The following is a 12,207-nucleotide window of genomic DNA, read 5'->3' on the forward strand; positions in this document are numbered from 1 at the left end:
GGCATGCTGACACATGTATCATTCATTTTATCAATTTCATACGCTTCAATAATTTCTCTAGTCAAACTGCCGGAACATGTGCAACGCGTCCTCAGGTGTGGACCCAAGTTCGCCGTCGAACCTCAGAAGTCGCGTCCTGAACTGCTCTCCATGGTCAGGCAAGTGTCCAAGGAAGTTCCCGAAGCCGAGTTTGACAGGAGCATATCTGAAGGCGTGGATGTACTGTGTCGCTCCCGTCCTTCAGGTGAAAAACTTTCGTTGGCCAGTACTGTTAGGTACATGAAGGATAATTTTCTGTCTTTGTTATCCGCGGACAAAGAAGGTGGCTTCGCGGTAATGCCCAAGTCCGTGTACTTGACAAAAGCCTCGGAGTCTGTATCCGCCGTGTTCAATGCGCATGACGACGTGTCGCTGAGGAAACTTCGAAATGAGGCAGTAAAGTTGTGCAAAAGATATAATCTCGAAAGCCTAGCTCGATCGTTAGGAAATAGCAAAAAGTTGCAGTTAGAAATATTTTTTACAGCTAAAACGCATAAAAGTGACTATCCTCTCCGTGTGATTTTGTCCGAAAACGGCACATGGCAGAAGTGTTTGGCATTGTTCTTACAGAAGCACTTGAAGATGCTTCCTGTTGACGATCCTTATTTGGTAGTTAAGTCGGAGCAAGTTGTTGAATTCTTTAAGGTTAGGCAGGACCAGAACCTAGCCGTCTTTTCAATCGACGTTAAAGATTTGTTTTATTCACTTCCCCAGGCGGAATTGATGACATGTGTTGCAGATAGCATCGACAGGTTGGGAAGTGTCAATTTCCAGAACGCTTCCGGCTTGTCATGTGATCAGTTTTTAGAGCTCCTTCACTTTTATGTAAACTCAACCTACGCAACTTGGGACGAACACATTGTGAAACAAAAAAATGGCATATGTATTGGGTCTTCTATCGCTCCCTGTTTGAGCGACCTATTTCTGGCTCAGCGCAACAAGCTCCTTTGCGATCGTTTGACCAGTTCGGACGTCGTTGGCGTCTTCAGATTCGTAGACGACTACCTAATTGTTTCACGCCTTGACACTAACAACTTTGACGCAGGGGTCGCTAGAACCCTGAGCATTTTTACTGACGTGTTGTCCCCTCTTTTACTGACGCATGAAGTCCCAAAGGACAATTTCATAAGATTTTTGGACATAGGGTTGTATTGCCATCCAAGAGGTGTTTGCTGGAGCTACGAGCCTAGAGGTAACAAGCCGGTGTTGCCATTTGCATCGGCGCACTCCAAGTTAGTCAAACGTGCCGTGATTCAGTCGTGTTTCCACAATTCTTTGTCCAAGTCTTGTGAGCATAAGATTGAGGAAAGTTTGTGGGGCCAGGCCAAGCATCTGTACGACTCCGGTTACCCCATGAGACTGTTGTCAGCGGTGGCGGAGCGCCTGAACAAAAAGTACAGGTCTAATCCGAGTGAGCATCAGAGTGACACTCGAGGGAAAAAGCTTGCAGTAGTGCCCTACATCCACACCGTATCTCACAACCTGAAAAGGATTGCGAGAAGGTCCGGTGTGGACGTTGTTTTGTCCGCGCCCGTGCGACTGCAGGGACTTTGCAGGCGAGTGAACGCCGAAAGGGAAAAAGAAAATGCTTCGTGTTCCACTAAACATAGCGAGAAGTATGTTGCCTGCGCTAAAGACGTTATTTATTCCGTCCCGCTGTCATGTTCCCGTGTGTACATTGGCCAGACCGGCCGGTGTGTGAATCAAAGGTTGCGCGAACATAAGTACAATGTCACGAAAGTTATTTCCGGACACCTTGCCATTCACTGCCAAAGATGTGGCTGTTTTCCAATTTTTGATAAAACTAGTATTCTCAACAGGGCAAGAGATCGATTGACTAGAGAAATTATTGAAGCGTATGAAATTGATAAAATGAATGATACATGTGTCAGCATGCCATCCTTGTCTCTAACAGATAAGGAAAAGAGATATCTGGATGCGTCACTCTAGGTTGGTGGCAACTGGTTGTGATTGCGGCAGAACATGCGCGTTTGGGTCCTGCTTTTGTTTCTTTTTTTGTGTGCACCTGCTCGCGTGTGTCTATATAAGCGTCACGTGCATATGAAAAATAAACATTCCCGTTGAAAGTCAGCGCTGTGTGTGTGTTTGCGTGTTCCTTCTCCGTCCGCGTCCAGTCGCGCTGTAGAAACTAAGCATGGCGTAATAATTGCAGTAATATTATTGAACAGATGTTATTACCAGCTCCGGACTCGAAGCACAACTATGGGCAGTCCAACGGGCCCGCGACGCAGCAGAGAGACTTGGTCTTTCTGTTCCGACGTGGGAGCGGCCCGCAACCTGCTAGGGCACGTTCCGAGGGGCCGAAAATAAAGTATATTCATCCATCATGCATCCATCGAACACCTTGCCCGTACGCCTTTGTTTAATACGTAAACCAAATTTGTATTGAAACAAGAAACGGTACTCTCCGAATAAATTTTCTGATAAACATCACTCGGACGACATTCTGCGAAATTCGAGATGCTCCCACGCGACCAAAAAATTTTTCCTCTGCGAAATATTCTAGCAATGCACCGTTTTCAATGCAATAAATCAGCACGTTTTTGGAATACATTTGGGATAGTCGCCATAATGGCTGGGACGTTTGGCGTGGAATAACCCACTTCTACGAGAGGACAGTCCGAATGGTCAATCTCTCCTTGGCATGGTCTCGTGAATTGTGCTTTCCATGCTCAAGAATTGTCAATTAATTCTATAGTGCAAAAAATTGAATAAGCTTGATCAGTGTGTCGAATGATTTTTCTATCTGTGTGTCTTCCGTCATTGCCCGCGTTGATTCATAAGTAATACGACTCTATCTTGAACAGATATCTGCGCATCCTGCTATCTTCATACTGTCTTGTACCTCACAGACTCTCTGGTGGTGAGCCGTGCGTCGTCGGCGGCCGCCAAGCCATTGGGCCGTGCCGGCAAGTCCGAGTCGACGATGCAGCTGACAGAGACGGAGCTGAACGACGTGTTCGAGGAGCGCCCCCAGAGACGTCGCCTGCAGCAGGGCCGGCGCAAGCGCAAGGGCAAGTTCATGTTCCCCTGGTGGTGCCGCTACGTGGCCTGGTTCCTTTGCCTGGCCTCCATCTTCGTCTCGGTCTTCTTCATCTGGGCCTACGGGGTCCAGTTTGGCGACGAGAAGACCCGCAAGTGGATCACCTCGCTGCTCGTCTCCTTCTTCATGTCCGTCCTCATCACACAGCCCATCAAGGTGAGGCGACGACGACGGTCCGCTCCTTGTAAGCATCCCAAGTAATGAGCCCTTGATCTTCACTAACACTTGTGTCTTTCCTATGCCTTTTTTGTGTCTTGCTACGTTTGTGCTATTATACATATATGAGCCCTTAATCTTTCTAAACATGTTATTCCTGGCGCAATGCTTGAAACATGAAGAAAGGACAGATAAGATACAATAATATTAATCATAATTGTTGGGGTTTAACGCCCCAAAACAACCATATGATTATGAGGAACGTCATAGTGGAAGCCTCCGGAAATTTCGACCACCCAGGGTTCTTTAACGTGCACCTAAATCTAAGTACACGGGCCTCTAGCACTTTCGCCTCCAGCTAAAATGCGGCAGCAGCGGCCGGGATTCCATCCGGTTACCTGCGGGTCAGTAATCAAGCACCATAACCACTAGAGAAGATACAGAGGAGCGCCAATGTGAAGGTCAAACGTGGAAAACGAAGTAAGCTTCCGAGCCTGCGCAGTGGCTTGTAAGCGTGACATCACAGATTTGAGTAAGCAGCGTGGAGAGTTGGGCTAGTTGGTACGAGTTCATTCTGGTCAAACTGCGCAAAGGACGGGACACGAAGAAAGGCAAGACAAATCACAGACAAATCACAGATTTCGTTAAAAAGCACAATTCAGATCAATATAGCGCGATTGATGTGTTACTAACACAGGCGGACCATTTCCTTCTAACATGAAGCGCTTTTACTAATTCTCTCGACTTGTGGTATCTGCTTTTTCCAACAATCTTAACTTGCGCGAAACGCGGCACACATAAGCGTGATTTAAAATGCGCCGGAAGATGTTTCAAGCATTGCACCAGGGATAACATGTTTGGCAAGCATAGACACCAACTAGCCCAGGAAAGAGTTCTTCTATAGCCCTTGATCCATTCTCCTTATTTCGTTCTTTCATAGCGAGGGTCTCGTCCCGGCAGACTTAAGATGTTAGGTAGCATGAGAGGGCTTATTGGTCAGCTGCCAGCTCGTAAAAAGGTGATGTGCTGCGTAACGCCAGCTGGCAAAAAGAAAAGTGTTCCACATTCTCCGCCATAGCTACCAGTGACGCCAGCACTCCCAGTATTACACAGGCGCAAATATACCTAACATCTCTATCTTTAAGTTGTTATGAACAGGCAGCGAGGTGTTCGTCTTGTGTACGTGCACAGCTGTCTTTCTTCTTCTTCTTCTTCTTGTTTTTTTTTTCTTAATAATCGGAAAGCGGTTGTGGCTGAGGTTACTCGACATGCGAAGGAAGGCGATGCGGAACAACGGCAGTTCGTTCAATTCACACCCTGTTGTTTTGCCAGGTGTTCATGCTCGCCATCATCTTCTCGAGCCTGTTCAAGTCTCCGGACAAGGATGACGACGAAGCGGAAGAAGACGAAGAAGATCCAGAGCTCCTCGAGCACGAGGAGTGGCTGCACAGCGGTGAGTGGCACGGCAGGGATCTTCAGGCGAAGTGCAAGGAGCGACCGACTTATATGAGTGTCACATGGTACACTCTAAGAAAAAGGTGAGATTACCTGTTGCTCTTTTCGGTGAGTCCCGAGTTGCCACATACATAACTCTTTAAAGATGCACGTTGACTCTCTTTCCGGGGTCATTATACTCTCCTTTGAGAGTCGCGAGAGGGGCAAACCTCCAAAAGAGAGTTATGTGTGTGGCATCTCGAGATTCACCAAACAATAGTAACAGGTAATCTTACCTTTTTCTTATTGTAGACTTTCGATCGCGATTGAGCCTGATAGGGATCAAATTTCTCGGTCCCTACAGGCTACAGGAAGAAACGTGCATGGGCAGGGCATTGCTCATTAAGAGTTACAGACTACATTCCAGTAGAAGGCAAGCGCGGTAGTGGGAGGCAGAAAGTTAGGTGGGCAGATGAGATTAGAAAGTTTGCGGGGATAACATGGCCGTAGCAAGCGGAGGACCGGGTTAATTGGAGAAAGGTGCGAGAGGCCTTTGCCCTGCAGTGGGTATAATCAGGCTGTTTATTATTATTATTATTATTATTATTATTATTATTATTATTATTATTATTATTATTATTATTATTATTATTATTATTATTATTAGTCGTAGTAGTAGTAGTAGTGGTTGTTCTTGTTAACATATATACGTAAACGACTTCTACAAGCGCTAAATGAGGCTTGTCGCCTGATTCCTCGGTATGAAGCGAGACCGTGATGTACGCGCAGATGCACCGAACCACCGGCGGCGACGGCTGTACAAGCCGCAGAACAGCTGGGAACTGGACCGCGTCCGCGAAGAACGCCTCCGGGAGCTCAAGATGGCGGCCATCCTGCGAGAGATTGGCAGCTACCTCTTCTTCCTGTGGATCCTCACCGTGCTCTCGTACGGCAACAGGGACCCCAGCGCCTACTTCCTCCAGCAGAGCCTCAGGCACGAGTTCATCGACAACGGAAAGTTCATGGAGGTAAGGCACAGGAGCAGACACTGTAAGCCGAATTGCACTCATAGGGCATTATTAGGTATATATTGCACCCAGCAAAATGAACATAGAACACGGCAGGATAAGAAACAAATGCTCACGCGTGCAGCGGCTACGTCATTAACACGACGCCCCGCGCCATTCCGCAGATATTTCATCCCGCAGCGGCGCTGGCGAATTCTAGTCGTGACGGCTGCTCAACTAATCCTAATTCAAAAACAAACGCAGATCAGCAGCGCCCAACAATTCTGGAAGTGGTCCCGGGACGTGCTGGTACCAAACCTGAAGGCCGGCCCTTGGTACAACGGTGCCCAACCCTTCGGGCTGCGCGGATTCCTCGGTGACCGGGTGAACCGCATCATGGGTTTCGCATCGCTTAGGCAGATACGCGCTCGGCCCCGTGAGTATGCACTCCGAGCTTGCCACATTACATACACCATGGTCCTCTCTGTAAGATTGTTGTACTGGTTTCGTGTTCTCTTATGCCGCTTAGTCTTGACGCCAAAGGATGACACTTTCGCTCTAAGAAAAAAAAAGACTACCTGTTACTGTTTTTTGGCGAGTCGTGACTTGCCGCATACATAACCACATTTGAGGATACATGTCGACTCTTTTTTGGAGATCATTATATCAGTGGCATAAATGCCAAAAATCACAAGGGGGGACGCACATCCTGCCATGGCGGCCATTTTATTTTTATAAATATGGGTTGCATTTCTAAATATATAAAAATTAAAATCATGCTTTGAAATAAAGTTTAAAAAACGAGCAAGAGTGCACACCTCACGTAATTGCATTGATCGAACGGCAGTTCGAATTCCAATGCAGCTTTACACAGCTGAGGGGTATTGAACACAGATGCACACGTACTATAAAATGAATGGGCATTAAAACAAAATTAGCGCTGCTAGCACTAAGTCGCGCAAGGCTGTGGGCACGTTTCAGCTTTTCTTGTTAATCATCTGTACGGAATGTTTGGGCGGTCATTGAGCGTGTGCCGGTTCATGATGATGATAATTTTCTATCTACGACACACGGCAAATCTCGACCATAACAGCTCTGCTGTGAAAGTTGAAAACGCTATACTTAATGCAGGTGTTACACGGGCATTCTTGCAGTAAGGTTGAAGTGTAGGTCATTTGATATATAACGCTGAACGAATAAACCAGTCCACAAGGCGACGGACAAGGGAGTGGAAGTGACATACACAACAGGTGGATCTCCCCTGTGCGTCGTCTTCTTGACTGGTTTATCCGTTCGGGGCATTTTTGATCACGATCACAGCAAATCCGGATCGGATTTCTTGATGGTTGTCAACAGTGGTCGCTGCTACCCGGCCCAAACTAATTTGAATCGAGTTCGCATACGTCAGTCAAATCGCGATCTCCATGGCAGCCAGATCGCGATGCGCAGATCGGGATCGTCTTGATCCCGATTGGGCTTGATAGCGATTAAAGGTGACAGTAGCAGGACCTGATCCAGATCGAGCCTAATCCTGATTTTCCTTGGTCGCGATCAAAAGTTTCTGTGTGATACCGGTATAATTGTCATACAATTGAAAATATGATGTTTGAAAAATAAATCTCGAGGGGGGTGCACTTGCAAGGGGTGTCCCCCTCGGCCTGAACACAGGACCCCCCTGACCCCCACATGATTTACGCCAGTGATTATACTCTCTTCAAAGAGTCGTGGGAGGCGTGACTCTTCAAAAGAGAGTGCACGTGCACCGCGCAGTTTAAGCAACTGTTCCGTGTCTTGCACAGACTCGTGCCGAGTGGAGAAGCTGATGCGCAACCTCGTGGACGAGTGTCGCGGCCAGTCGAACCTGCTGAACGAGGACAAGCGTAGCTACAAGCCGGGCTGGAAAGAACGGGCCGACCCCGACAGCCCCGTGGACGAGTGGCACCACCGTCGAGCCAAGGAGCTGAACGGGCTGCCCTTCTGGGGAAAACTTGACGTGTACGGGGGAGGTGGCTACCTGGTGCCCCTGCGAGGCCCCAACGACAAGATCAAGGAGAAGCTCGACTATTTGGAGAAGTCCGATTGGATCGACGGTGGCACCAGGGCAGTATTCGTCGAGTTCAGTGCCTACAATGCCCAGGTGAGATCAGTTTTAACGTATAGCTAAACGTTAACGGCTGGGCTGATGGTTCTGGTGAATACTGCAAAACGCTGCATTGGCGAACAAAGACACGGACAGACGTAGGCGTGCACGACGAAGCTTTGCCCTCCCTAATGGGGAACACTGCGCAGAAAGAGAGGCGCAACGCCAGACCTCAAATAAGCTTTATTACACGTAAGCCGGCCTTTTTGTACTCTAGAAGGAGTTACTGGAGCACAGGCGCAAAGATAAATTGATCAGCCCGGCCGCAAACTATCAAAAGCGGCAGGACCGCTCGTGGAAATAGTACTCAAGCATACCCATCCATCTACTCACTAGCTATAAGATGTATAATTTTAACGCAATGTATAGTTTTAACGTTTTAGCACGATGAGTCCCAAGAAGCTTCTAGGAGCGCGCTTTAAAAGCATTAAAGCTTTTCTTGAAGCCAGCGGTACTGTTGGCCGTCTTCTACATTATGAAGGTGCCACCTGTTGACTGCAGAACTTAGGTGACACTAGGCCTGTGTCACTTTGGGTCGTTAAACCACACCAAACCAACCAACCAACCAGCATTTTATTTCAAAATTACCGCAAAATTGTCACTGTAATATTATTTTAAGGCACTGTGGATGCAACGATGACATACCGTATATAACCAATAATGTAACTTAATGGTGCGATTCCTTGGGCTGGTTGGTCGTTCATGTCGAAAATAGTTACAGCGCAGAAAAAAACGCGGACAGAAGAGAACATACGACAGACGAAGCGCTTCGTCTGTAGTGCCCTCTCTTCTTAGCAAGCACTCTCTTCTGTCTGCGTTTAATTGCGCTAGCAATTTTATGAACACTTTCGATGGTTTTTTGCCGTCGCCGTCATTTTCCGTATAAATTCCAAATTGATAATATCGCCCCGCACATCGTATGTTCTACCTGCGAGTAAAAGCTCGCGAGCGCTGACGACGAACGGAGATGAAACGGAGCTGAAGCGGAGATGAAACGAGCCGGTCGTCTCCGTCGCACGGAAGGCGATAACATCACACCGCATGCGAAGCCTGCCGTCGCTTGCTTCTCAAGCCGAGAGGAACACTCCACCCGCTTTTCGTAAAGAGCATGAAGGGATGCCAGAGAGGGGGGGGGGGGGGGCGTCGCTCGAAGGGCGGGTCGCTGGAGCGCGCTTTATCTCGACAGGCATCAGGAGACGGCTCGTAAGCTTGCTGTGCTCTCAACTATTCGCGGTTAGAGAAATGACGGCAGGAAAGCCGCTTCGGCCCCCGGGGCGGCCATATTCCCTTAAACCAGTGTTTTGTTGAGTTACACAAGGTGGGATCCGAAAGGAGTTAGCTGCTAGCCTTACTTCGTTTAACAATACCATTTGCTGCTATCGCATTCATTGCTTCGCCCTTAAGCGAAACTGTGATTTCTTACCTGTGCTGTAACTATTTTTAGCCAATAACGTTTCCGGTGCATAACCTATAGCGCAATTAATTACTTTCATTTGTGCGCAGGTGAACTTGTTCGGCGTGGTGACGATCGTGGCCGAGTTCCATCCCGGAGGCGGCCTGATCCCCAACGTTCGCATCGACGCCATCCGGCTGATGCGTTACCACCAAGGCTTCGGCTTGTTCGTGCTGCTGTGTGAGCTGGTGTTCGTCGGCTTCGTCATCTACTTCACGGTGCACGAGTTCCGCACCTTCCTCAACCTTAGGATCGACTACTTCCGCAGCTACTGGAACATCGCCGAACTGGTGGCGCTCGGGCTCTCCTACTCGGCCATGTTCTTCTACATATCGCGCATGGTCGTTACCAATAAGATACTCAAGACCTTCGAGCGCAGTCACGGGAACGGCTACGTCAAGCTACAGGTATCGTGATAATTCATTTATTCTAAATTTGGCAGTAATGAAAATACAGTAATTGGATTACTCATTGCTGTAATGAGTAGTATGTAATGATTTACTTTTGTGTGCTGGTAAGTTAGTAACGTAATGAACTGCTTCAAGAGAGTATATAATTTTAAGAAAAATACTCATTAGTTTCTCAATTACTTTCGATTAACACGAATGAGCTTCGACTAACTCGAATGTTTATGGCAAATGGCTCTTGCATTCGTGCTGATGCGCTAAACATACGCCATGCCCTCGGAACAAGCCCTGCGGCGCTTCCCGTCCACAGTTTCCAAGGACATCCGTTGTAACAGCTATGCGAATGTTTCCGCAGGTGGTGGCGGCCATCGACGAGCTGTTCGGCTACCTGATGTCCTTCCTGATATTCATCTGTATTCTCAAGTTCACCAAGCTGCTGCGCTTCAACAAGCGCATCGGCATCCTCTACAGCACTCTAGCCCAATGCTCCAGGGACCTCAGCTCCTTCTTCGTCGTTTTCTGGGTCATCTTCTTCGCATTCGTGCAGGTTGGTTTTCTTTTCACAAGGGCCCGGTGTGTGCTATCGCTGCATTTAGTATACCAAGAGACTCGGGCTGTAGCACAAGGAAAGTTGTCTTCATATAGGCGAGGTAGAACATACTTAGCAGTCTTGTCATGCGATTAACATTACTTTGGTAAACATACCTGGGTTGTAACACGGTACTTCGATGCATTGATTCTGTGCTAATGGCATTAATGTTGACAGTCACATTGTGGTAGTTTCTGCCGCATCAGCCTTTGTCGGATGCTTTGAGGCCCTGTTCCTCTCTACCTCTTGTTCCGACATGTCAGTGTCCTCCACTTATTACTTTTAGTTATACCTTTTATTTTACATAAAGTTTTGCAAAGTGGTATTGATCTATCTTCGTAATGACGAAGCAGTGACGTGGTAGCTGGCACACCCCTTAGCATGATTAAAGTATCAAGGGACTCTGGTTTTATGACCTACGCAGGGCACTTACCTGGGTCAGCAGGACCAGTAGAAGATGACGATGACAAATAAACTGTGTTTTAGCCAGCAGCCACGGGCGAAGTTATTTTCAGGTGTTTTCATGGGCGAAGTTATTTCCATATCGGTATTTATTTTGGCCTTCTGTATCAGTGCCATGCCCACGTTTCGCGTCGCGGAGATAAACATTAAATAGCCTCTTGTGCATCTGCCGTTTCAGGTATTCTACATCCTGTTGGGAACCAAGATGGCGGAGTTCTCCACCTTTGTCACGGCCGCCGAAACGGCCTTCGACATGGCGCGAGGTCAGTTCAAGTTCGACGACATCGCCATGGCCTCTCCGGTCGTGGGACCGTTCGTCTTCTTCGTCTTCGCGCTGGTCACCTCCGTCATCCTGCTCAACATATTCGTGACGCTCATCATCAGTTCCTTCCAGTCCGTCAAAGAAGACGTCGAGAAGCAGTGCAACGACTTCGAGATGGTCAGCTACGTGGGCAAGAAGTTCAAGGGATTTCTGGGTCTGGCCTCGGCCGACCTCGAACCCGAGACGTCCAAGCCGCCCACCCTGGAGTCGCAGATCAGCACCTTCCCGGAGAAAGTAGACCGACTCCTGTTCTACATCAACGACATGTACTTCGACGGCCGGCTTGATCTGACGGGCAAGCGGGCTCTGCGAGCCCTGTACAAGGCACCGGAACCGACGCAGGCGCAGCAGGCGCCCTTGCAAGGGCCGATGCTCGACTGGATGGAAGTGTCTGACGAACCACTCGAGGAGTCGCAGAGCGCTCCGCGACGGAGGAAGAAGAAGCGCTTCTAAGGCTTTGACCAGTCTTGACCGCACTCGGAAACCTGGAGTCTTCTCCAATCTGTCTCTATGTCGCATGGTTTTGGCCCGAAATGCTGTATGTTCGTAGGCTATAGAAATATGTCAGGTTTGTTTAAAAGGATACCAAAACGAAGCAATGAATCAGCTTAGACTGTTAAATTATTCTTTGAGACCATAGTTGTCGTTCGGTTGACATTATTAAAGGAGGAAGTGATGGTCACATTTTCATTTTTTTTTTTTATTTCACGCCAAGATCTCTATACATCAATGTCAGCGTGCCGTCACGAATTTCAATATATATTTTTCCGCCAATATATATTTTTTCGTTGAGGGATAACCTGGTACTCCCCTTTCGGGTTTGTGGTAGTACACGTTAACAACATATAGTGCTGTGCACTCCTATTGGTTACGGTCGCAAAACTGCTCAGGAATTCAACGATTTCACAGAATCCACCTCCCATAAAAAATCTCAATTCAAACAGTTGCAAACAATGCGCGATCCGCTAACCGTTAACACAACGTGTCAGGCACTACACTAGACTGTTCAAGCATTAGCAGTTTGTGTTCCAAACTCTGATTAGGCATGGGCACTGTTTTAGATGTACGGGTGATTTCAGCTTGTAGCAATCGGAACTGATGCAAGCTGAAATGAAGGATGCCTCTGTGTGCTGT

At 47.9% G+C, this 12,207-nt stretch overlaps 2 protein-coding genes across 2 annotated transcripts in view; one reads left to right on the forward strand and one right to left on the reverse strand.

The window, feature by feature from the left end:
- The window catches only part of LOC119399241 (uncharacterized), an 84,145-nt gene extending 72,578 nt beyond the window's left edge, over positions 1–11,567 (forward strand). Inside the window, exons 38-45 of the mRNA XM_037666058.2 lie at positions 2,913–3,259; positions 4,592–4,712; positions 5,483–5,721; positions 5,965–6,136; positions 7,500–7,837; positions 9,344–9,700; positions 10,056–10,247; positions 10,930–11,567. Coding sequence (XP_037521986.1) covers positions 2,913–3,259; positions 4,592–4,712; positions 5,483–5,721; positions 5,965–6,136; positions 7,500–7,837; positions 9,344–9,700; positions 10,056–10,247; positions 10,930–11,526 — 2,363 coding nt within the window. The 3' untranslated portion in view covers positions 11,527–11,567. The remainder of the gene's footprint in view (positions 1–2,912; positions 3,260–4,591; positions 4,713–5,482; positions 5,722–5,964; positions 6,137–7,499; positions 7,838–9,343; positions 9,701–10,055; positions 10,248–10,929) is intronic.
- Positions 1–12,207, reverse strand: part of LOC119400492 (motile sperm domain-containing protein 2) — a 200,481-nt gene that overhangs the window by 160,019 nt on the left and 28,255 nt on the right. The window lies entirely within an intron of this gene.

The sequence above is a fragment of the Rhipicephalus sanguineus genome, chromosome 7 (genome assembly GCF_013339695.2).
Source record: "Rhipicephalus sanguineus isolate Rsan-2018 chromosome 7, BIME_Rsan_1.4, whole genome shotgun sequence".
NCBI classification, from domain to species: Eukaryota; Metazoa; Arthropoda; class Arachnida; order Ixodida; family Ixodidae; genus Rhipicephalus; species Rhipicephalus sanguineus.